The 23,075-nt window shown below is 25.2% G+C and overlaps 3 protein-coding genes across 3 annotated transcripts; 2 read left to right on the top strand and 1 right to left on the bottom strand.

Annotated features, from left to right (window-relative positions):
* Nucleotides 1-1,162: 1,162 nt before the first annotated feature.
* On the top strand, nt 1,163-1,954 carry PGO_082430 (hypothetical protein, conserved; the record flags this gene model as incomplete). The annotated part of the gene is made up of 1 exon (XM_028687465.1): nt 1,163-1,954. One exon carries the CDS (start codon nt 1,163-1,165, stop codon nt 1,952-1,954), a length of 792 nt encoding a protein of 263 aa, XP_028543266.1.
* A 1,124-nt stretch (nt 1,955-3,078) lies between these two features.
* PGO_082420 (hypothetical protein) lies at nt 3,079-6,759 on the bottom strand (the record flags this gene model as incomplete). Its single annotated transcript, XM_028687464.1, has 1 exon — nt 3,079-6,759. The coding sequence occupies one exon, from the start codon at nt 6,757-6,759 to the stop codon at nt 3,079-3,081; it is 3,681 nt and encodes a 1,226-aa protein (XP_028543265.1).
* Nucleotides 6,760-18,468: 11,709 nt separating this feature from the next.
* Nucleotides 18,469-21,751, top strand: PGO_082410 (hypothetical protein, conserved; the record flags this gene model as incomplete). Its single annotated transcript, XM_028687463.1, has 2 exons — nt 18,469-19,380; nt 19,799-21,751. 2 exons carry the CDS (start codon nt 18,469-18,471, stop codon nt 21,749-21,751), a joined length of 2,865 nt encoding a protein of 954 aa, XP_028543264.1.
* Between the last annotated feature and the right edge of the window lie 1,324 nt (nt 21,752-23,075).

Here is a 23,075-nt window from a genome sequence, read left to right as displayed (position 1 = left end):
AAAACCCTTTCCCCCCCCCCCAAAAAAAAAGATACTTCATATCCGGCTTTGACAAAGAATAACCATCTATTTTTACGCTTCTTCAGTTTGATAACAAATAAGTAAACGTAAACAGTTAGTCCCCTTGCACACGTGGGTAAAAATGTCTTGCAAATATGTATATATATGTATATATATATATATATACAAATACTTTAGCATATACATATAAATTATTTTCATATCTTTCCTTTGAGGTATTCTCTTTTTGAAAAAGTCTCCAAACGAAATTAAAACGTAAAATGAAGAAACATGTTGCATTTCTTCCTTTTAAGTATAATTTTTTATTCATAACAAATAATTGCATAAAACCTGTTTCATCTTAAACTAAAATATTAAATATTTGTGACGAAAGAATTCATTACTTCTCCATTTGGTGAAATTATATAAAAGTTCGTTTTTAACTGAAATAATGGGAAAATGGGAAAGCATGTGTACAAATACATATAGCATAGTGAAAACATACGTGACATAAGAATGTGTATATATTATTATTGTTCTCCCTTTCACTTAAATACAAAGTAATGCACACAATAACGGTTAAGATAATCTTTTCAGAAATGTTTTTGCCTTTTAATGTTACAAAATGCTTTCTGTAAAGAATAAATAAATTAACAATGTCAAGGAGAAAAAAAAAAAAAAAAAAGGAGCAACTACAAAATAAAGAACTTGCGCAAAAAAAATAAAGAAATTTTTTATTCCCCATGAAATTATCGCAAAATTTTACGGTGATGTGATGTGATTGTTTTTTTTTTTTTTTTTTTCTAATCCCACAATTCCATACTGTTCTACGTTTCCATTTTAGCCTTTCTCATGCATGACCTGACAAATAAAACTTGCAAAATAATAAAAACATAATGGTGGAGCAGAACACTCATAAAAATAAATGAATGCAAAAAGCATGTCCACTTTGAAGCACTATTTTTTATATTGCAACTAATGAGCGTGAAGAAAAAGAAAAAAGGAGAAAATAAAATCATGAATCCTTAAACATATACATTTACAGAATTTTTGTGAGAATGCTTACATACTTATAGTACTACATTTATGACATGTTCCGCTTGGGGATTATTTCGACTAATATAATTCTATCCATAAGACTTGTATACAGTGCAAAGGACCAATGGGTGGTCATGGGGGGCTAAACATTCTTCCTCAGAAAAAATGGAATGTTTATAGGAAAGATAGACAATATAAAGTTAATTATGATGAAAACAAACTTATAAAAGAAGAAGAAAAAAAGGTAAAAAAAAAAAATGAACAGACATTTGAAAAAGCTATCAACCAACTAAAAGAGAATGCTCATCAAAGTAGTGCATATCGAAACAGTTCCCACAAGAACGATACATTTGAAAAGGACACTCGCCGGAAGTACATATACCAAAACAATAAAGAGGAAGACAGAACCCATTATTGTGAACACATTAATCTATTTGCCGAAGAAGAAAAAGAAATAAATGAAAGAAATAAAATGCATGAAGAATTTTTAATAAAAAAAGGACACTATATTTACAATGATAAAAATTTTAATGGCGAAAATTGTATCTATGACAAAACAAATAATGCAAAAATTGTTTCAGACTTTGATAAAATCAAAATAAGTCAGAATGAGTGGCTCATGAAGAGACAAAGTAGTATTTTTCTTAACAAAAATGAATATAACGAATTAAAAGGGGAGAAAAAATATGACTATTTTTATGATAATATCTCACAGAAAAAAACTGATCATTCGAAAAAGAGTGATTCGTCAGAAAATGAATCACATCGAGAGAGGGACAAGGATAGGGACAAATTAAAATACAGAGATAGAAAAAAGAAAAAAGAAAAGAAAAAGAAGTATGACCATATCAAGAAACTTATAAAATATAAGAGAGATAAAGAGAAAAAGGAAAAAAAGAAAAATCGAAAAAAATGAATATCCACTTAGTAGCCCCAAAAAATGTTATGGGAGAGATATGTATAACAAAAGAAAACAAACATCGAACAAGGATCCCCTATAACAATATTTCACTTAATTTAATAGAAATTCCATGCTTTACAATATAGTCATAGCTCTTGATAACCATCTTTTTTCCGTTTCGTCAGAACTGCTCCTCAAAGGATACCAGTTCAGAGACTGAAGCTTTGGGGGAATAGGGATCGAAGGGCAGAAAAATAGTTCTAAGCAGTGGAACCAAAAAGTGAGAAATTGCAAAATTAGCAAGCTGCAAAAAATTAGGAAACTACAAAATGATGAAGCTACAAAATTAGGAAATTACGAAATGAAAGTTCGCACGCATTGAAACCATTAAAATGAGTAAATGTATATGAACGTACACACTCATATACATAAAAGGGAGTTTGTTTTTGCCGATACACGTGTAGCTAAAATTTTATGCGGTACCATAACAATATATATTTTGCCAATGTACAGCGACGACATTTCTCCAATGTAGGAAATTCTCAATTTCAAAAAGGGAGAAAACGAAATTATTTGATATAGGTATATTTTATACAAATACAAATCAACGTAAATTTTTTTTTTTTTTTTTTTTTTTGGTATATCAGATATAACGGGCACGTACATATAATTACACGTGTGCTGTAAACACATGTATGTATCTGTAGGAAAATCTTTCACATTGTTTTTTTTATTAATACAGAATTGTTTATTTACAAATTTTCGTTTTTCATTTTGTTTGTAACTTCATGTGAGCATATTACACATAAAATGTAATGAAAAACAAATTAAAATATATATATATATATTTTAAAACTTAATAAAATTTAAAACATATTTTTGAATCTGTGAATACTGGATAATAATATATGCTATACAAACAAGCGCAAAAGAAAAATAGAAGAGAAAACGGAATATACTGACTTACAGGGAGTAGGAGTCATATATATATATATATATATATATGTACACATGTGTATATACACATGCATAACGGATTAAAGAGAAAAGAGAAAGTAAAAAAAATTTTAAATGACAATTAAAAAAAGGAATTAATATATTGAAAAAAGCCACTTCAATCGGAGTGACTATTAATTCTTTTAAAAATTTTTAATGTTAATTTTACAAATAGGACACGTTGACTTTTTATTTATCCATTCAATTATACAAGTTTTATGAAAATTGTGAGTACATGGTAAAAATATAAGAGATTCGTTATGTTGATAATTTTCATAACAAATAGAGCATATTTTTAAATTATTATTCTCGTTTTTTTTTATATCAAATTGAACTATTAAATAATCATTATTTTCTTTTAACTTTGCTCTGGCACCTAATTTTCTATTTCCATAATGTTCTCTGACATTATTTGGCGTATTGTTGTTCATTTCTCTTATGTTTCTATTTATAACCCTATTATGTCTTTCATTACTTCGAGTCAGTGTTTGTTCTCTTCTTAAATTTGTGCCACTCAAATTCTCTGATATTCTTCGCGTGTTGTTATTGATAATGTTATAGTCAACTGAGCTTGCATTGACGAAGCAAGAGATCGGGGAGTTGTTATTATTGCTATTATTACTGCTTCCGCTGTTGTTGTTACTTCCTCTACTGAGACCATTTCTGCCAGATCCATTATTATTGCCTCTCCCAGCAATGTAAATGCCATATCCAGAAGATGAATTTCTACAACTGTTCCTGTTTGCAACTGTTGTGCTACTCCTAGATGAGCTTCTACTGGTATGTTGATCAGCAAAGGGTGCAACACTTCTGCATGGGGGACCAGCTGCAATTGCATCCGTTGTTCTGTCTTCACCTGTTCTAGAAGTTATTGGAAAGGCTCTTGTAGTAATTACAGCAGCCATAGAAGCAGGCCTGTTATTATTATAATTGCTATTAGTTGTAACACAATTGAGATTATTTATGTTAATAATAGATGTGGTTCCTATGTCGTTGTTCTCGTTATGGATTATAGATGAGCCTAAATTTATACTTCTATTATTATTTGTCCTAGCTGTTCCATTGCTTATGCCATTCCTATTAGTCGTCATAAAACTGTAATTGCTCGAAACTGTGTTAATAATATGATTAGTCCTAATATCATTTCTAGCATTTCTATTATGTCTATTTCCTACAAATAGAAATGGATTGCCAACAGTTGAATCAGAAGTATATGTCTCTACACCATTATTAATTAAATTATACCTGATATTCCTATTTATATGATTACTTGTGTTACTTGCATTATTTATGGGAAAGGTGTTATTATTGTCATTATTATTCCTGTTATGATATGTAAAAATATTAACATTCATATTTATGTTGCTTGATTCTTTTTTTAATCTAGAATTGGGTGAATCATTCATAGCTCTGTATGCATTATTGTTTGTTACTCTTCTTAGGGGCCAAATATTATTAGAGTTATTATCAAAATGGGAAAACGATGAATTTTCACAAATACATGGATATCTATCTACCAGAGTGGAATATAAATAATTTATATCATTAACATTTTCTGCTTCTGTACGAAATAAGGGATTATGTGGATTTACAGGTGAATAAGAAAAATGAGCGTGTGGTAATGAATCTCCAGATATCCCTGTAAAAAATCTTTCATTTGAAAATGTGTTATGATGGTGAAAAGTTCCACCACGATTTCTGTTATTATATTCATGTTTTGGGGTTCCATTTATATTGTTTAATGATCTATTTGAATTATAAAAATTATTTTGTCTTGCACAATTGGCGTTTGTCCCATTCGAGTTTTTATCCCTATAATTACTGCTTCTATTTTCAAAATTATTTCTTCTGCTATTATTATTAACATTCTCATTATGATTATTGCTGTTGTTCATGTGCATAATGTTTTCCCTGCTTCTCCCCTCAGTGATGGTGGTACTGTTCGTGCTATTAACAATCGTAACAGTGGTACTATCAAGAACATCCCTGCTAATACTGTTAACAATGCTTTCCCTATCATCTGTGTGATTATTATTACTCCCTAAAATGTCCATGATATTTTCTAATTCAGTGTTAATTTTTTTATTCATATTATCTAACATTTTATATATTTTCTTTAATTTTTTATTTAATTCAGTGTCGATAGTATCATGCTTTTTTCCATTTTTATATGTTCCTTTTAAATTATTTATATCTGTGATTACAGAATTCAAATTTTTATTTAAAAAATCGATTATCTCTGTATTTATACTATTAACAGAGTTCTTCAATTTTTCCGTAACCCTTTTTATATTAGTTTGTATTGTGTTTATAATGCAATATATATTGGCAATAATACTATTAGAATGTTCCTCATTTTTATGATTGTCTATGTTATTACACATGGTGCTATTTTTAATTGATGATGCTGCATCAGGGTTGTAAAATATGGAAGAAAGAGATTCTCTCATAGCATATAAATAATTTTCAAAAATTGTTGCATTAGTTTCTAAATTATCGAAAAAATTTCTTCTTTCATTTTTTGTTATGTTCCTATCTACATTTTCAATATTATTATTAAATGGTAAAATATCTTCTACTTCGTTTTCCCAATGATTCACAATTTCAATTATATTTTGTGAACTTCTATCTTCACATAAATCATTTATGGAATTATTATTTTTTCCATCATTCACCAGCTTGTTGTTGTTTCCAGACATGCAATTTCCACTATTATTATTTCTTTTGTTGATAACTACTGGGTTGTTTCTGAAATGATAAAGGTTAGTATTGTAATTATAAAGCATATCGAAAATGCTATCTTCCTCAGCATTATTGCTACTATTATCACTTAATATTATTTCAGAATTACTAAAAGCACAATGTGCATTATTGAATGAACGTTTTTGTGCATATTTATTTTGTTTGTTTCTGCTTGAGCTAATATTAATACAAAAATCCTTATCCCTTGTTTCGAATGCGTCAGGGTTTAAATTCTTTTGCCTTTCATACCTATAGCTTGGTTCGATTTGTTCTGTACACTCTATTGTATGTGCATATAAATGATCCTGTAAAATGGATTTTTCCATAACATCATCGCATATATTGCATAAAACGTATACATTTTTCTCCTCTTCTCTATAATTTATGTCTTTATTGTTCTCATCTGTACTGTTGCCATTTGCATTGTTATTCTCATTAGAAATTCCCTTAAATTTATGATTCTCATTAAAGTTCTCATTATCATTGTTGCTGTCATTATAGTTACCATTAGTCTTGTCACTCTCATTACAGCTTCCATTAGTCTTGTCACTCTCATTACAGTTTCCATTAGTCTTGTCACTCTCATTACAGTTTCCATTAACCTTGTCACTCTCATTACAGTTTCCATTAGAATTGTCACTCTCATTGCCATTTTTACCATTCGCATAACACATGTTGCTGCAATTGTTAGTGTTGCAACCATGCTTTGTTCCTACTTCTGTGGGAAAATTTTGATCATCTTTGGCATTTAAAATTTCTGTTTCCTCTTTTCCACTTTCTTCTAAAGAACCTGAACTTTCATTTTTAGCATCATTTGTCGAGTTTGAGCATATGCATATAACTTCATCTTTTTTCCCTTTTACTTCGGTTAAATCATAAAAATTGTTTAATTCTATTTTTTCATCATTTGTTTGCACCGATAAGTATTCGGTCTCTTCGGAAATATCATAAAATATTTTTTCTCTGTTTGTTAGACACGTATTGCCATTTTTTTCTTCAGAATTTTCTTCCTGAGATCCAGATTTGGAGTCAATGGGTGCTTCTACATTTTCTTTTGTATTCTTTTCTAAGTTATTGAACATTTTAAAAAAACTACCTTCTTTTGCGATTTTTTTAAAAGTTTATTATTTTTTTTTTTTTTTAAGTATTTTTTATGTGTTTTTTAAATGTATATTTTTTTTTTTTTGTTGTTGTTCTCATTTGAGAAGGAAAAAACAATATTATTTTATAAGTGTTTATATTTTTTTTATATAGACTTTTCCAAGCTTATGTATATTCAGTTGGGGGTCTGTGAGAATTCTGTGCATATAAAAAATTTGTGTAAAATTTTATTTATGGGTAAAAAAATTATGATATAAATAAATTTCAACAAAACTAAAATTTTCAGGTATATAAAAAATCAAAATGTTGTTCATTCCACTTTACATGCAAATTGTATGGGGTTATATATAACGAGTTGTTAATACAATATACTCGGGCTGTACATTTACATTTTTTCACCTTTTTTAATGTAAAATATTTATTTTTCCACAAATGTACAATTTATGAACATAATTTTTTTTTTTTTTCTGTCCTTAAAAATATTTTAAAACAAATTTCATTCTCAAAAAATTAAAAAAAAAAAAAGCTGCATAAATAATGTACGGGTGTTTTGTTCTGAATTCCTTTGCATGCTGCCTTGTAATATACGTGCTTATTCATATGTATGCAGAAACAACTTTTACATTTAACGCTTGTTTTCTATTATTTTTTTATTTGGGAATATTTTTGTAAAATTTTTTTTTTTAAGTTGTTAAAATCTATATTCAAAAAGCATAAACGCATTTCAGCACATTTCTTAAAACGTTAAAAGTGATATGTTTGGTTGTGGAGAACTGAATTTTTTTATATTTTTATTTTTGGCTAATTTTTAATTGTTTTACTCAGATATTAAAATATACACTGAATTCCACATTTTATGTTACAACTCATGCAAATAAAAATTGTAGAAGCTACAATTTTGCTGTCATTTTCTTCATTCATTTGTTTGGAACACACCTGATTCTTGGGGCACAAATTTTCGCATGCAACAAATTATAATCACATAATGAACAATAGTGAGATCAATGAAACCGCTGTTTTTTCACGCATAAAAAGCATTCACAATTTCTACATATTTTATGTGTTGCATTATTATGAAAGTTTTTTCTCAGTACACGAGAGCACGAAAGAATGTCTGCCTTATCGATGTGTTGTTATTATTTCACATGGCATTTTACAAATGTAGTGCAATCATTTCTATGTAAGTGGTTCCATTAAAATAACTTTACATGCTTTTAAACAGTGATTTAAGCCTACTATACCTTCAAAAAGAGGCAATTTTTGCCCATTCATCTATTTAACAACATAAAATACAAAAATGTGTGTTTAAAGTATACACAACACGATGTATTAAGAATGTTTTAAAAACCTTTTGCTATTTTTGCTCGAATTCGAACTGAAGTGCTTTTTTTTCTCCTCTTTAAAAAATAAGCATTATTTGCCACTTGCAGATGACATTTTTTTTTTATTATTAAAAAGTGCATGCATATTTTATGAAAATCGAAAACGACTTAATTTTGTTATGAAATGGCTAAAAAAGTCAGTCTTCAGTTTGCATGTTAACATTTTTAAACATTTCCTGTAAAACATAAATTAAAGAGTTTAAAGAATATAATTTTTTATATTACGTTTTATTAAATTTCTCATGTAAATGTGTATAAGGGCTTTTTAATAAACCTTGTAAATAAATAAAAAAGTTATAATGAATAATAACATTTTTTATTAATTGAAGACCTACATTTTATATTCTCATTAAAACAGTATAATAATTACTTTATAGATATTGTCATATGTTACGACATTTTTTTTTTGTTAATAAATAGAAGAATTCTGAAAAAACCTTCTTTTCCAAAGTATTTTACATCATTGACGAATGCCTTGGAATCAGACAGCCCACCGTATTACATTTTCATGCCTACCTTTTGACATCATTATTTGTGTACATTAAAATTTGAATTCATTGTGTCTCCAAATATAGCTTCTGTGCTCTTTGTGCTTTATTGCATATGTAAGAGTTTCACATTTAAAAAAAAAAACTTAAAGAAAAAGCGCAACATTGAAATATGTAATTATTTCTGCAAACTTTCTTTTTCATTTTTTACAAAAAAATAATACACGTTACTAAACATATTTAGTTGCAATAAAGAGAAAACAATTATATGTGCCTCATACACATATGCAAGTGGGCCTTAAAAGAATGAGCTGTTATCCAAAAAATGAATAAAGAGAGAATACATTTTAATTTTTAATTCCTTTTACCTACTCACTTTTACCTCTATTATAATATTTTTGAATGAAACACAAAGAAGCCTTCTGTATATAAGGGTCTATTTAATTTATGCAAATTCAATAAAAAAAAAGAAAAATTAAAATTAGGCATTATGTTCTCATTAACCATGGATCATATATCGAGATATTTTAACTTTCTTTTTCAAAAAATTTTTATTGAATTTACAAAAAACCAAAGCCATAATTAAGAATTATGCTTCCACAAAATGTGTTGCAATAATGAATGCAAAATGTAATCCACAAAAGGTAAATATATGCACCAAAATTAGCATTGGTTCAGCAAGGAAAAAAAAAAAAAAAGGTTAATTAAAATCCATAATATTGAAGGTAATCTATGAGGCTTCTTTAATTTTCTTTTTTTTTTTTTAGTTTTTACAATGTTATACATTTTTTTTTTGTTGTTAACAAGATACAATTTACATCAATGTAAATGAAACCCGCATAAGTGCATTCCTGTCTCAATTTTGTTTATTCAAAGATAAAGTAGATCAATGAACGTTTTATATGACATTCCTGCATATATTATTGTATGACTTAATAATCTTAAAAATATATTTTGTACGAACTATCACGCAAATGTTTTATAGCACTTGTTTTTGTGGTAGCGCTATTAGGTTATTGCATTGAAGCAGCAAATTTGCATGATTTGCAATATTTTCCATTATTTAAACTGTAACAAAGGTGGTGAAAACGTTTAAATTTAAACACGGTTTATGTAAATCTATTCGTAATTGAGATGTTTTATTCATTGTTCAATTTTGAGGAATGTGCGACTTTCTAGTCAGTGAAAAATTTTTTTCAAATTGCATACAAGGGTGGTTTCCCATGAAAAATAGAAAAATAAAAATCTACTTAGGTAAATGTATATGAAATATTATATTTATTTAATATATAAAAAAAATGCATTTTTCTTAAATTTCTTTTGCAAGATTTATATATTCATACAATTTTTTATCATTTTTACTTGAAATTTTGCAATTTGTATGGGGTCTCTTAAAGCTTTAAATTTTGTGTATCATAAAAGTCGTATGCATCACAATGCCTTTTTGTCAAATATTTACTTTAAAGTTTCAAATGTAATGTAAATGAATAAAAATTATGGCTTACTTTGAAGCAAGGATTGAATTTTCATTAAACAATAGTCTTTAATTTATAAAAACGACATTAATAAACATTGTAAAGTTCTATACATTAACTGTGCAATACATATCAAGCTATGTGTATCATCTTATAAAATGTGTAAATATCATTAGAAAGCAATTGTAATAGTTTTAATCCCTTTTTTTTAACAGAATTACCAGAACTATAGATAAACGGGAAGATACTAAATTTTATTGTCTTTGTCTTATTTATATTTAAAGAGAAACGTTTGCATAAAAAATAAAATTAATACTTATAGGTCATGTAGCAATATAGGGAGAATTAATACCTAAAAAGGGATAAATATTTATAAATAAATTGGAAAAAGAAAAAATGTACAAATTTTTCTTTGATTTTTATATTTCCTAAAATGTGGCTTATGCAATTTTTAGTGTATGGACAGGAAGTGTTAATTTCGAAAGTAGGATGAAAAATAAGGGGCAAAATTACACATGGCTTTTGTATAAACGAAAAGTTGTTTACGCAAAATAAGGGCTATGAATTTAATTTCTTTATCCTTTTTTACACTTTTTTATGTAATTCTGTCACATCTATTATTAATGTGGCAATCGTTAAATATTTTACAAGTTGTTACTATGAGTGTATACAGATTTTCAAGTAAAAAGGGCGTATATTTCATACTGAATTCAAACTATATTTTTACTTTAATGAATTATATGATATTCCTCAAATTGTCAAATATAAACGTCTAAAGAAAATTCCTATGTAAAACATCAAACGAACATTCATTTTAAATTTCACCATTCTTCATTTGCGCATAAATTTATAAGGTTTGAAAAAAATTTAATAACATTTAAATCAATTATTCATTTGTATATTTACATTACAAATTTCTAAGACAAAGGCGTCTACAAAAGTGACAACATTGTAATTACAAATGCATAGCACACTCATAACGTGAACAAAAGGCTAATTATAAACAAGTGTTGAACCAGCCTTAGTTTAATTTTTTTCGAATTCTGGTATAAAATACGCAATTATACATGTGAAAGCATTCATAGAACGCAAAAGCATAAAGGATAACTATGTTTTGCTTTTTCTTGGTATATTTAGCAAGTAGTGTAATTGAAATAATGGGACATTCTTATAATAGTGTTATATGCTATCACTGTCTTTTAGGCATTTCTCTCTGGGGAACGATTTTAAGAATAATTAAACTTTTATAAATGGTACCAAATAAAAGATAAAAAAAGCTTAGTTTATACATTTATATGTGATGGTAACCGTGTTCAATGTATACATTAAGTGGGTTTAAAAATGAACTATTAGACAAAGAAAAAAAAGAATATTTATAATAAAACCTTACATGTTTCTTAAAAATACTTAATATAACATTAACATAAAAGATTTTTTTATAACAAAACACCATTTATATATAAAAATTTTGAGGCAATGGAAATATATAACCATTGTGTTATATATTAATGCCTACTAAAGTTCTGTATTAAAATGTGTTTTATTGACAAATATCTGGGGGCATGTAATTTAATCTATAAAAATAATAAATAAAATTAAGCAGTTAAAATTAATTATTTACTAAAGTTTTTAATTTAAAAGATATTTTAATTATAGTGTGTAAATAAAAATACAACAAAAAATATCAATTCCTTTGTATTACTATTTTTAAAACATAAAAAAGATAATTAATGAAAGCATATTTGGTTTTAAAATAAAAAAAAAAGGTTAATTGTAAAATTACACAAAATGTAAATATTTATGAGACAACATGAATACATTTAGTATAATAAAAATATTTTTCTTATAGTATAGCAATAATAAAAATAATTATTATAAATAAATCGTAAAATAATAAATTAGTTATTTAAAGTAATTATATTAATAAAATATATTTTAATTATATAAATATTAAAATAAAATAAAAAGGCTTGTTTAATATAATGTAAAAAAAAAAAAAAATAAAATAATAAAATAATAATAAAATAATAAATAAAAAGGAATTAATTAATTGAATGTAATATATATATATATATAAATTAATAATGGATTAAATAAAACATAAAAATATGATTTTTTTTTTTAATTAAAATAAATAAATTAATTAAATTATATATATAATAATTAAATATATAATATTAATTTAATTAAATAATTAATATTTTATAAAAAATGAAATAACACAAGTTAAAACATTTATATTTATATAATTAATTTCTTATTTTTAATTAATTAAATATAAAAATATATTTATTATATAATATTATTATTTATTAAATTAATTTCAATTAATTACCATACTTAAATATAATTAATTTATTTTTATTAATTATATTTTAATATATATTATATATATTAAATAATTATATATATTAATTTTCAATATAAAAAAAATATATAATAATTTTTTATTGATAAAATATGTGAATAATTATATTTAAATATTTAAATTTGAATAAATATTAAATTAAATAATACATAAAATTAATATTTTTGTTTTAATTTAATATTATTAATATAGTTATATTAATATATGAATAAAATAAATATTTAAACATATATAAATTAAAATATATATATATATATTATTTTTATTTATAACATTTATTTATTTTTTTTTATTAGTTAAATAATATTTATACAATTAAAGTTATATATAAATGGAATAATTAATTTAATTTATTTTCTCAATTTTATTATTTTAAATAAACTAATATTTTTTTTTAATCTTATTTTTTATACATTTTATTATTAAAATTAAATCTATTTTTAATATATATTTTTTTAATTAATTTAAAATTTATTTTTTATTGTTATATAATGTACTTTAAACTTATTTTATTTGCTAATTAATTTTATTATTTTCAATTTATATATTAATTATTCTCGATTATTATATTAAATTTGTTATTTTATTCACTTTAATAAACATTTAATGTAGTATTATAATTTTAATTAATTATGATATAATAATTTACTATTACACTTTTTTAAAAATTTATATTTAATTAAATATAATATATTGGAATTAATAAATGTATTTAATTTATATAATATTATTAATTATATACTTTATTTATTTAAAATTATTATTTTGTATTTAATTTATTTGTAATTTATTTTTATAAAAATGAATACTATTTATTATATTAATAATTAATTGACATTTTAAAATTATTTAGTTATTAATTAACATTATATTATAGCTATTTATATTACTATTTTAATTTATTTAATATTTAATTAATTTTTATTATTATATTAACATTTAATCCTTATTATATTTTAATTAAATGTATTGTTATTTTTTCATTTTAATTTTTTAATTAATTATATTTATTACTTATTAATAATCTAATTTTTTTTCATTAATATAAATTATTAATTTTATTTTCTTTATATTTAATTAATTTATTTATTTTTTTTATTTATTTAAAATAATTATATTTTTATTTAATTTACTATGCATATAATATTAAATTATGTAATTCATTATATATATATTATTATATTTTATTTAATTCAAAGCATAAATAATTATATATATATTATTAATTAATTTTACAATTAACCTTTTTATTTATTCTAATTAATTTTATTATTTCTATATTATTTTTTATTTTTATTTAAGAGATATACATTGCTTAAATCGGATATTACTACTATAGTAGAAAATATATTTATTAAAAGTAAATCACTTTTAATTGTAACTTCATTTATGGGATGAAACTGTGTTAAATTTATCTTAGATTAATATATATTTAAATACATAAAGTAATAAATAACCCTACTTAAAAACTTTAAAATTTCAAGTAAATTAGTATGTAGTTCTACTTATCATTTATGAAAATTTATTCAAAAGGATTAGCCATTTCAATTAATTGGATTTTAATGACATGTTATAATTATAACGTCATTGTTTACATATATACTTCTTTAGAAAAAGAGGAAATGTACATAATTCACAAAATTATACACTTAGTACCCCTTCTTTGAACATAAATCGTTTTTTTTAGGTTCTTTAACAATTTATGTACTTTTTTGACAGTTTAACTCACAATATTCTATGTTAAGAACTCCGTGGTTATTACACATGAAATGTACACACATATTTACACAGATATACATATAATGCCATTTAATTAAAAATGGGAATTTGTACAAAAAAATTATTTTAAATTAGGCTATAGGATTAAGCTTAAGGTCCCTTTTCGTTAAACAATATTTAAGGCATGAAATGTAAGGCGAAGAGTAGTTAATAAGTCTTTATATCCCTGTCTGAAATTTTGCAATGCCATAATAAATGTCATTCCTTTTTCACAAGTCCGTCGTATTAACTGAATATAATGAGTTTAGAATTGTTGTAGTATTAATTCAAAAGAGGTTTAATAAACAAGAGCATGTAGTAACGCATTCTTTGCTTTGATTTGAGTAAGGATGACATGACTGTTTATGTATTTACCATTGCTATTTGTTTAATCTTGTTTGTAATGTTTTTTTTAAACACACATATTCTTATATATAGCCTTTTTTAATCGAGTAAACAAAAAAAGAGGAATAAAAAAGCATTGAGATGGGGGGGCAAAAGTGCAAGATAGAACACAATTTTTTTAGCATGTATTACTAAGTAGTCCTTCAGATGTATTCACAAAAAAAGTGAGCGTCCATTTCTTAAAGAGTGTGAACATTTAATTTTATCGAACCCTTAACAAATATTCGAAAATAAAACGAAAAATGCTCAACTTGTGTAACGCTTTTTCGAATAAAAATGAGATATACGCATAGAAATCATAAGAAAATTTTGTTTTTTCTTAAGTGCCATTTCCCTGTCTTCTTTTTGTGTATAGCCTTTTTAATCTTTTCTCACAACATTTTGAAACATAATTTTATAGGGTATTCACACTTGTACCAACTTCAGTCCCCACTTAAAGATCATGTAATTTCTTATGTTTCAGTGTATATAAACTATTATAAAAAAATTATGAAATAATTATTATTACAACCATAAGAGCATTTAATGTGCACCCCATATTGTTATTCACATAAAAAAGTGTTTTAGTGACACTTAGTAGCACTAAAATAATTTACACCCAAAGTTTAAAATTCATTTACGTGAATGTGTCATCATATTTGTTACGTTGCTGCAATGTTTCATCTATATCAGTAAACAATGAAACTAGATGAAATTCTAAAAATATAAAGTTTCTTTTTACGTCGTCGAACAATATGGCAATAAGCCCTTTTTAAAGAACAGTTTCTTCGTTTTTCTAAAAACCTTTAACATTTAAACTCTCTTGCGTGAAGGTGTAAAACAGAGAAAATCTATCTATAGGTGCAGTGATACAATCGCATATATGCGGAGAAGTTCACTGATTATATGCTTCCGTTTTTCTACTAGATGAAAGTGAAAATAGACACCTGGTAAGTTTTTCCTCTTTTAGAACAATATGCATTTGGTAAAATAGCAATCGAGAATATTATCATGTGTACAAAAATTGTTATATTTTTTACAACATTTTGAATAAATAAGAAATTTAAATGAGGAATATATATAAAGGTGCGTATACTATAAAAAAAAAAGATGTTGTTATGACGCGATGCTATTTCACGAATATAATTTTTTTACTTCTTTCTAATGACTCTGTCTACACATTTATTTTGTATTCTTTCAAACATGGTAAGGGACCCCATATAAGGAAGAGGATATGAAATTAAGGAAACAATGTAAAATATTTATCTTCTCTTCAGCATGCTTCAAGGATAAAATAAAATACTCTAATTCAAACTTAGACAATTTTATTTACACTAGCTGCCTAAAAATTTATTTTAAAATGAAAAGAGAGTTTTATAACCCATTTAAGGAAACTCACAGTTTTACTAACTGAATAATGAAAAGATAACACATTCAAATACCTTGAGGTTTAGATAGCATGGATGTATTTTTCTTGCATTTTTTTTAAGGTTCTCTGTTAAAAATCCTTCTTCTATAAATATAATTTTTATGGTATAACCTATTTAGTTTGTTCAATACCCCTCTTTCTTAAAACATTTATTAAAAAAAATATAACGTGTGTATTTTGCATAATTCGAATGTTAGCATTGTGACACGTTAGATGGAAATTTCTACGTGTCTATAAACAATTCGTAAAACTCATCATGTGTTATGGCATAAAGTGCAAAAAGTATATATGTTTACTATGCCTATATTGCACTTTCGGTAGGAATCATACATTCTTAATAAAACTTTCCTTTTTACGCTGTTCACTTATAAATTTATTCGCTCATTATTTATTAGGCTAAGGGCCTCATTTACCAAAAGGCAGAGGGAAAAATATAACATAGGTGTTTTTGAATCTTAATATGTTTAAGCAACATATGTCGTCAAAAGAGCAATTGTTGCCTCTTAAGAAGAATAAAAGTTAAACAAATGAAACAAATAAATTATAACTGTTTTAAGGTTAATAACACCATAAGACGCCTATGAAGCAATAATCTTACTTTTAAAGTGTAATAAAGCAAATTGCAAATACTAAAAAGGAAAATATATGTGCCTAATTATGAAAGCTAATGAGAATTTCTATAAACTTGCACAACCACTTATTTCTTTCGTTAAAGCGTGAAAATTTTTTCTTAAAACATTTCTTATTCTTATGAAAGAATATTCTTTTTAATTTTCTGAGTCTCTAATAAACTTTTTAAAATTATTCTGAACATGTTTTATATGCCTCCTTTGCGGAGTCTTTTAAATTTTCATTATCTATTATGTATAATGCCTTTGTTTCATAACAGTTATGTGAATACATAGCTGAATGTGAACTCTACAACATTATAATTTTTTTTACTGAAATGAAAACATCCAAAAGGACAAAGTAAAAGCATAATGAATTAAGCATCTTCAAAGAAAGAAAGAAAAAAATTATACACATTAAAGTGCAATTACAATACTGTTCCATGTTTAAAGTTTTTTGAATGGTTTAACTGAGTGTTTGAAAGAGATCAATAGAATAATTGTACACCAATGTTAAAGAGAACTACGCTTTTATTTTTGTTTTCATATACCCATTTTACACATCCGTTTTATTATTCGTATATACTACCTTACACTACGTAAGGTGCATTTTTAATTGTCATTCTAAGGTGTAAGCAGACAAACATAGAACCAAGTTCATTTAAATGGAGTTTTAGGGAAAAAGTATTTTATCATACAAGTCTAAAGGATAATTTTAATTGGTTACCATATGCGAATATATATCTTGCACATGTTTTGCTCCATTCTTTTGCATTACAAAAATAATTTTACAACAATTCTTTCTAAAGAACAAGAATAACGTAGTTAAGCTAAAAACGAATGCACATTAAATGAATGGCGTGGCACAATATAATCTTTTCTTTATTACGATTTTGCAGAAAAATGCTCCCTTCATTTAGTGGTGTCATACAATTGAATGTGAAGTTTTTAGTAATTGACATATCATTAAATATATAAAATAAGAAAAAAGAAGAGAATGATGTTTTTCTTTTTATCTTTCCGTTTCTCATGCTGTGGAATATTAATAACTAAAGAAGACAGTAAAACACGTTTGTTTTATTGCTTCTTTTAATTTCTCCCATGTAACAATTTATACTCGCATTAACATTTCTTATGTACATGTGAAATTAACTTGTTTTAATTTTAAACATACGTTTTTATATTACAGGTGCAACTTTTTTTTTCTTTACTTGGGTACACTTAGCTAAGTGAGTAGATTTAATCTGTAGCATAAGCAACAAAATGAAAAACATAAGTGCACCATTCTAAATGTTTTTGAAATTAAAAAAAAAAAAAAAAATTAGGCTTAAACGTTAACAAAAAATATTTTTTTACTAAAAATATTTTAAATATTTCAAAAAAAAATTTAACAATAAAAAAAAAAAAGTGTGTAAAAATTATTACATTGTGAGAAAATAATTTGAAATTTTTTTTAGTTTTTTATTGTTCATTTTTCTTTTTTCTTTTTTCTTTTTGGTAAATTAAAACTATGGCATATGGCATTTGAACAATTATTTTTAAAAATGGATTAAGACTGTAAAAAAAAAAAAAAATGGTAAAATGTACTAACACTTCGGTTTAAAGGACAAAAATTAAAAAAGGGGAGAATATTAATAAAATGGTAAGTATATTTTCTATTAACGCTTTAACATTTTGAAAAAATATGAATATTCAAATAAAAAAAAACTGAGGCGCAGCATTTCTGAATACCAACAAAGTTTCACGAATCAATAAAATTTTGCAATTTGTGTAAATGTAGCACTCTCTTAATCTCACTATGTATTGCCTATTGAAAAATGCGTTAAATTTCGACAACTTTAAGAACATTAAAATTGACCTAATTAATAAAGTAAAGACCTCTGATGCCACAGATTCTCACGAAGAAAATGAAGTATTCAATTTTTTAAAAGATAAAGATTTTTTCTCTGAAAACTTAAAGTTGAGTAGACAATGGAATTTGGAATGTACATCTTCAGTTCAAAAGAAGTTAAAGCACATTAATAATTTAAAGAGGCATTTAAATAGCATAACAAACTTTAGACGTGTTGAAAAATCAGGGTTAAATAAAGACCTATATAGGATTAAAACTGCTCATGGGAAAACTGAAGAAGTTTCTTCATTTTTAAAAAATGGGCATACTGACGATTATGACTCTAAGAACATGGAAATATTTAATAACTATTCTGTGCTCGATGGGGATATTAGAAGAGGAGTGCATAAAAATGAGTTCCGTAAAATACTGTCCAAAAGGATCCAGAAAAATAAATTTATAGGAAACAATTTTTTTAAAAGGCTCATCTATAAATATATTTCTCAGTTAAACAATAATAATTCCAAGAATTATATAGAAATAGGTAAATTTGAGCCAATGAACGACAAAATAATTGCTTATCTTCACTGTTATAAAAAATGCATTATCGAAAAGGGTAATCCCACTAAAAACTTACGGGTTAGCTTAAAAAAGCGAATTTATTATAAATCAATTATTACGAAAAAAAAGGTCAGTTCTATAAGAAGTAAAAGAATGCGTATGTACTTAAGGAGACAAATTTCTGAAAGATGTTGTGACAATAGGAACCAAGTTAAAAGTAGTTTGAATGATGAAGTGCACATTGCAGATAAAAAGTTATATATAAAACTTAAAAAAGGTAGAAAAAAAAACATTAACAGTGATAATAGTAGTTCTAATGTTAATGAAGAACTATCGGATTTTGAGAAACCACTAAGGACAAAAGAGCTTTCTGATAAAAATGGCGCTAATTCTGTAATGGAAAAATCGAATTATTTACACACATCTACGGACATAATGGTAAATGTTCACCTTTACTCCTGTTGTAAAAAACTAGTTTTGAGTGAAGTAGAAGATTATTTAAAATAAAAATACATTCGTAAAAATAAAGAACGAATCTGCTTTTGTTCTTACTAAAAATGTGAATATAAATGAATGTGCATATAAATGAATGTGCATATAAATGAATGTGCATATAAATGAATGTGCATATAAATGAATGTGTATGTATATGAATGCACATATATATGTTTGTATGTATGTGTGAGGATTTATGTAAATTTTTAACTTTACAATTGGTAATTCTATTTTTCCGTAGGAATTTCACAAAAAGACAAAGGGAAACACAATCATGGGGTCTATAAACAGGTGCGGAGAGGAAAGTACAAGCGAAACGGTCAACAATTTAATAGAGGATGGGTGCAGAAATAGTTTTAAATTTGGCAAACGCAACAACCTTGGAAATGGAAAAATAACAGGATCAAAGAAGAATATGGAAGTGTTTAAAAATAACAATTTAGAAAATGTACATAAAAATTCATCAAATTTGAAAAACATAAAATTGAGTATACTTCGTAGAGTGAGCACGAATAATCAATATGAAAATAAAAAGGAATTTAAAAGAAATAGGGATCCTCGTTTTCATTTCCTTAGTAATAATGTTAATTTTTATGAAACTGTGATTAATAATGAGAAATGTAAAGAGGAAAATGTAAAAAAAGGTGAATGTTTTTCTAATCAAAATATAATTCAAAATGGAGAAATGAGCGAAATAAAACAGAAAATAAAAACAGCACTAATAAGCTTGAATAATATAAAAAAGAACAATTATAAATTAAAATTTTGTCTTGAAAAAGAAATAATAGACAACACAATTCATCAAAATGAACTAAAAAGAAGTTTATGCTCGATTTTCAGTGAAAACAGCTTACAAAGAAAAAATACTACAGTGAAGCAACAAAATTTCTCAGGTGGTCAAATTAAAAATAAAGATGTTCTCAGAAATAATAGACACAATGCTGACAAACATGATATGCAAAAGGTTAAGACAATAAGAGAGGAGAAGACACAAAATAAAGAATCTACATGTGAACAAAATAATTTCAGCAATAATATTATGAATGTGAGCTTTGATAAAAAGGTTACGTTGGAGAAAACAAGGTGCAAAGGGGGCAATAATGTAAGTTATGAAGAAAATGAAAACATACGTTTTCAGTTAAGTGAAGAGTTTGTAAAATCAGCACACAATGTTGTAACAGATAATCGCTATAAAAGCAAAAGTAAGTTAATTAATGAGAAAGAGGAAAAACGGAGCTATTTTAATGAATCCAGGGATAATGAGATGGTTACAAAATCTTATACATATCGGAAAAAGGAGCAAAATTTAAAAAAAGTGGACATAAATGTGCAAAAGCATACATTTACATTAAATAGAGAAATATCGAATGAATATATTTGTCGTAAAAAAAGTCTGAAGGACAAAGATAAAAATGATATTATTAATAACATAAAAAAAATGTATAATTGGGAAACAGTTATGCAAGAAAAAAGTAACACTTTAAAAAATAATGAAAAGGAAATGATTCATGGAATTGGAGGAAGGTCACGTAGTAACTATTTAAGTAGTCTAAAAAATAAAACTGAAAAGGAAGCTAAAGGTGCCTTAGGAAATGTCGAAAAGGTAAAGATAAAAGAAGTTATAAGAAAACATGAATGCAATAAAAATGAATGGAAATATAAAAATATAAGCGGGGTAAGCATGTCGAATGAACAATTTAAGGACAATAAGGGCTATACTAAAAGAGATAAAAGTAATGATGCAAATAAAAAGTGTCAAGTAGGCGATTTTAATGGCCCGTTGGGTGGTAACAGAAAAACAGATAATGGTGTTGTTAATTCCAATGTTTATATGAACAAATCTACTGGTTCACGAGAATTAGTTCTCGATAAGACAGATAGAGAAAGGACAGAGTTTGATTTAAATAATGTAAGAAATATAAAAAATATAATAAGCTGTGGAATATATGTAAACAAAGAAGTGGAAAGAATAAATAAAAGAAATAAAAATGCAATATGTATAATTGAGAAATATTTAGATAATGTAAATAGGACATCTTTAAATTTTTCAAAAGAAAAGGAAAAAAAAATATACTTGCCAAAAAGTTGCACCCTTAAAAATGAATATAATAAAAAGCAGGCTAAGACTTTACCAGGGTTATATGATCATTATGCATTTTTACTCCTTAACTTCAGAGGTTACAAGGTTGTGTGATACACGTAGATAGTGCAACGATTTTAATTATTAACAGAATTTCCGTCATGCGGTTGAGTTTTTGGTTATTTGTTCTGTAAAACAAAAGATATACAAATTTAGGGCATGGTAAAGTTAAAATCATAAATTTTTTTTTCATTAAGGAATAGGGAATATTAGCCCCTTCATCTTCTCTTTTTATTTTTTTTTTTTATTTCTCATTTTTTTTGGAATACAAATTAACTACCTTACTTTTTTCGTCCTTTGTTAATAACTAATAAAATTAGTACACTTATACATTTGCATAGAGATTTGGAAATTTCACTTAATTTAAGTACCTAAAAAAAATACATAATAATGCTACATAGGTATGTACCTATGTAGGCATTACAGTTACACAAAATTAATGAACACTTTCTTGTGCACACGATGCACACTATCCACAAAAAAGGGTAAAAATTAATGTTAGTTCTCTCAAACTATTAAAGACGGATGAGAAATTTTGCAAAAGAAAAATAAATCCTTGTATTTCGCGTAAAATATGGATGTGCTTACTAATCCTACTTTCAGAAAAAGACGAAAAAAATTAGAGATTTATCCTTAAAAAAAAAAAAAAAAAAAAACGTGTTTCTTTTATTTGAATCGCTGGTAAAAAAGGATATGAGTTAAAAATAACCACTCCAACAATTGATAAGTTCTTTTATATTATAAATTTATGGAAAAACATGAAACCAATGTTTTCAAAGAAAAAAAAGAAAATTGCTAAAAATGGTCACATACCTATTTGTATTTTCCGCCTTTAAAATGAATGTTTGGAGTCAAGAAGTTTCTGCTTTTTTTTGAATAACAATATTAAAAAAAAAAAAGAATTTATGAAGATATGTTATTGATTTTTAAAATTATTTATGTTTTCCCACCCTTAAAAAAAGAAAAAAAAAAAAAAAAAAAATTGCGATAATAGCGTTGAAACATTGTCCTGAATTAAGAAAAATGCTATTATCTACACTTGATACATTTATATAAACCTTCAGTAAAAGAATGAAAGCGTATTCTGTAACGTAAAATAGACTCTAGGAATAGCCACGACAATCAGTTTTCAAAGCATAAATAAAAATGTACATATTTTCATATTGCACTTGCTGTGCGGCCGCATGTTCATTTCATTTCACTTTGTGTTTTATTCTATTATTACCCTTCTTTATGCAGACAGAAGAATTTTTTTTTTTTTTTTATTATGTTTATTACTGTGTTTTATTTTTTGTAATACTTTTTATTTTCAATACAATGAATAAGCATTAGGGAACATTTATAGTGTTAAATAAAATTATTTTAAAAATGCAAAAAA

The sequence above is a fragment of the Plasmodium gonderi genome, assembly GCF_002157705.1.
Source record: "Plasmodium gonderi DNA, contig: Chr08, whole genome shotgun sequence".
Taxonomy (NCBI): Eukaryota; Apicomplexa; class Aconoidasida; order Haemosporida; family Plasmodiidae; genus Plasmodium; species Plasmodium gonderi.
This window is presented reverse-complemented; position numbering and strand designations above follow the sequence as displayed.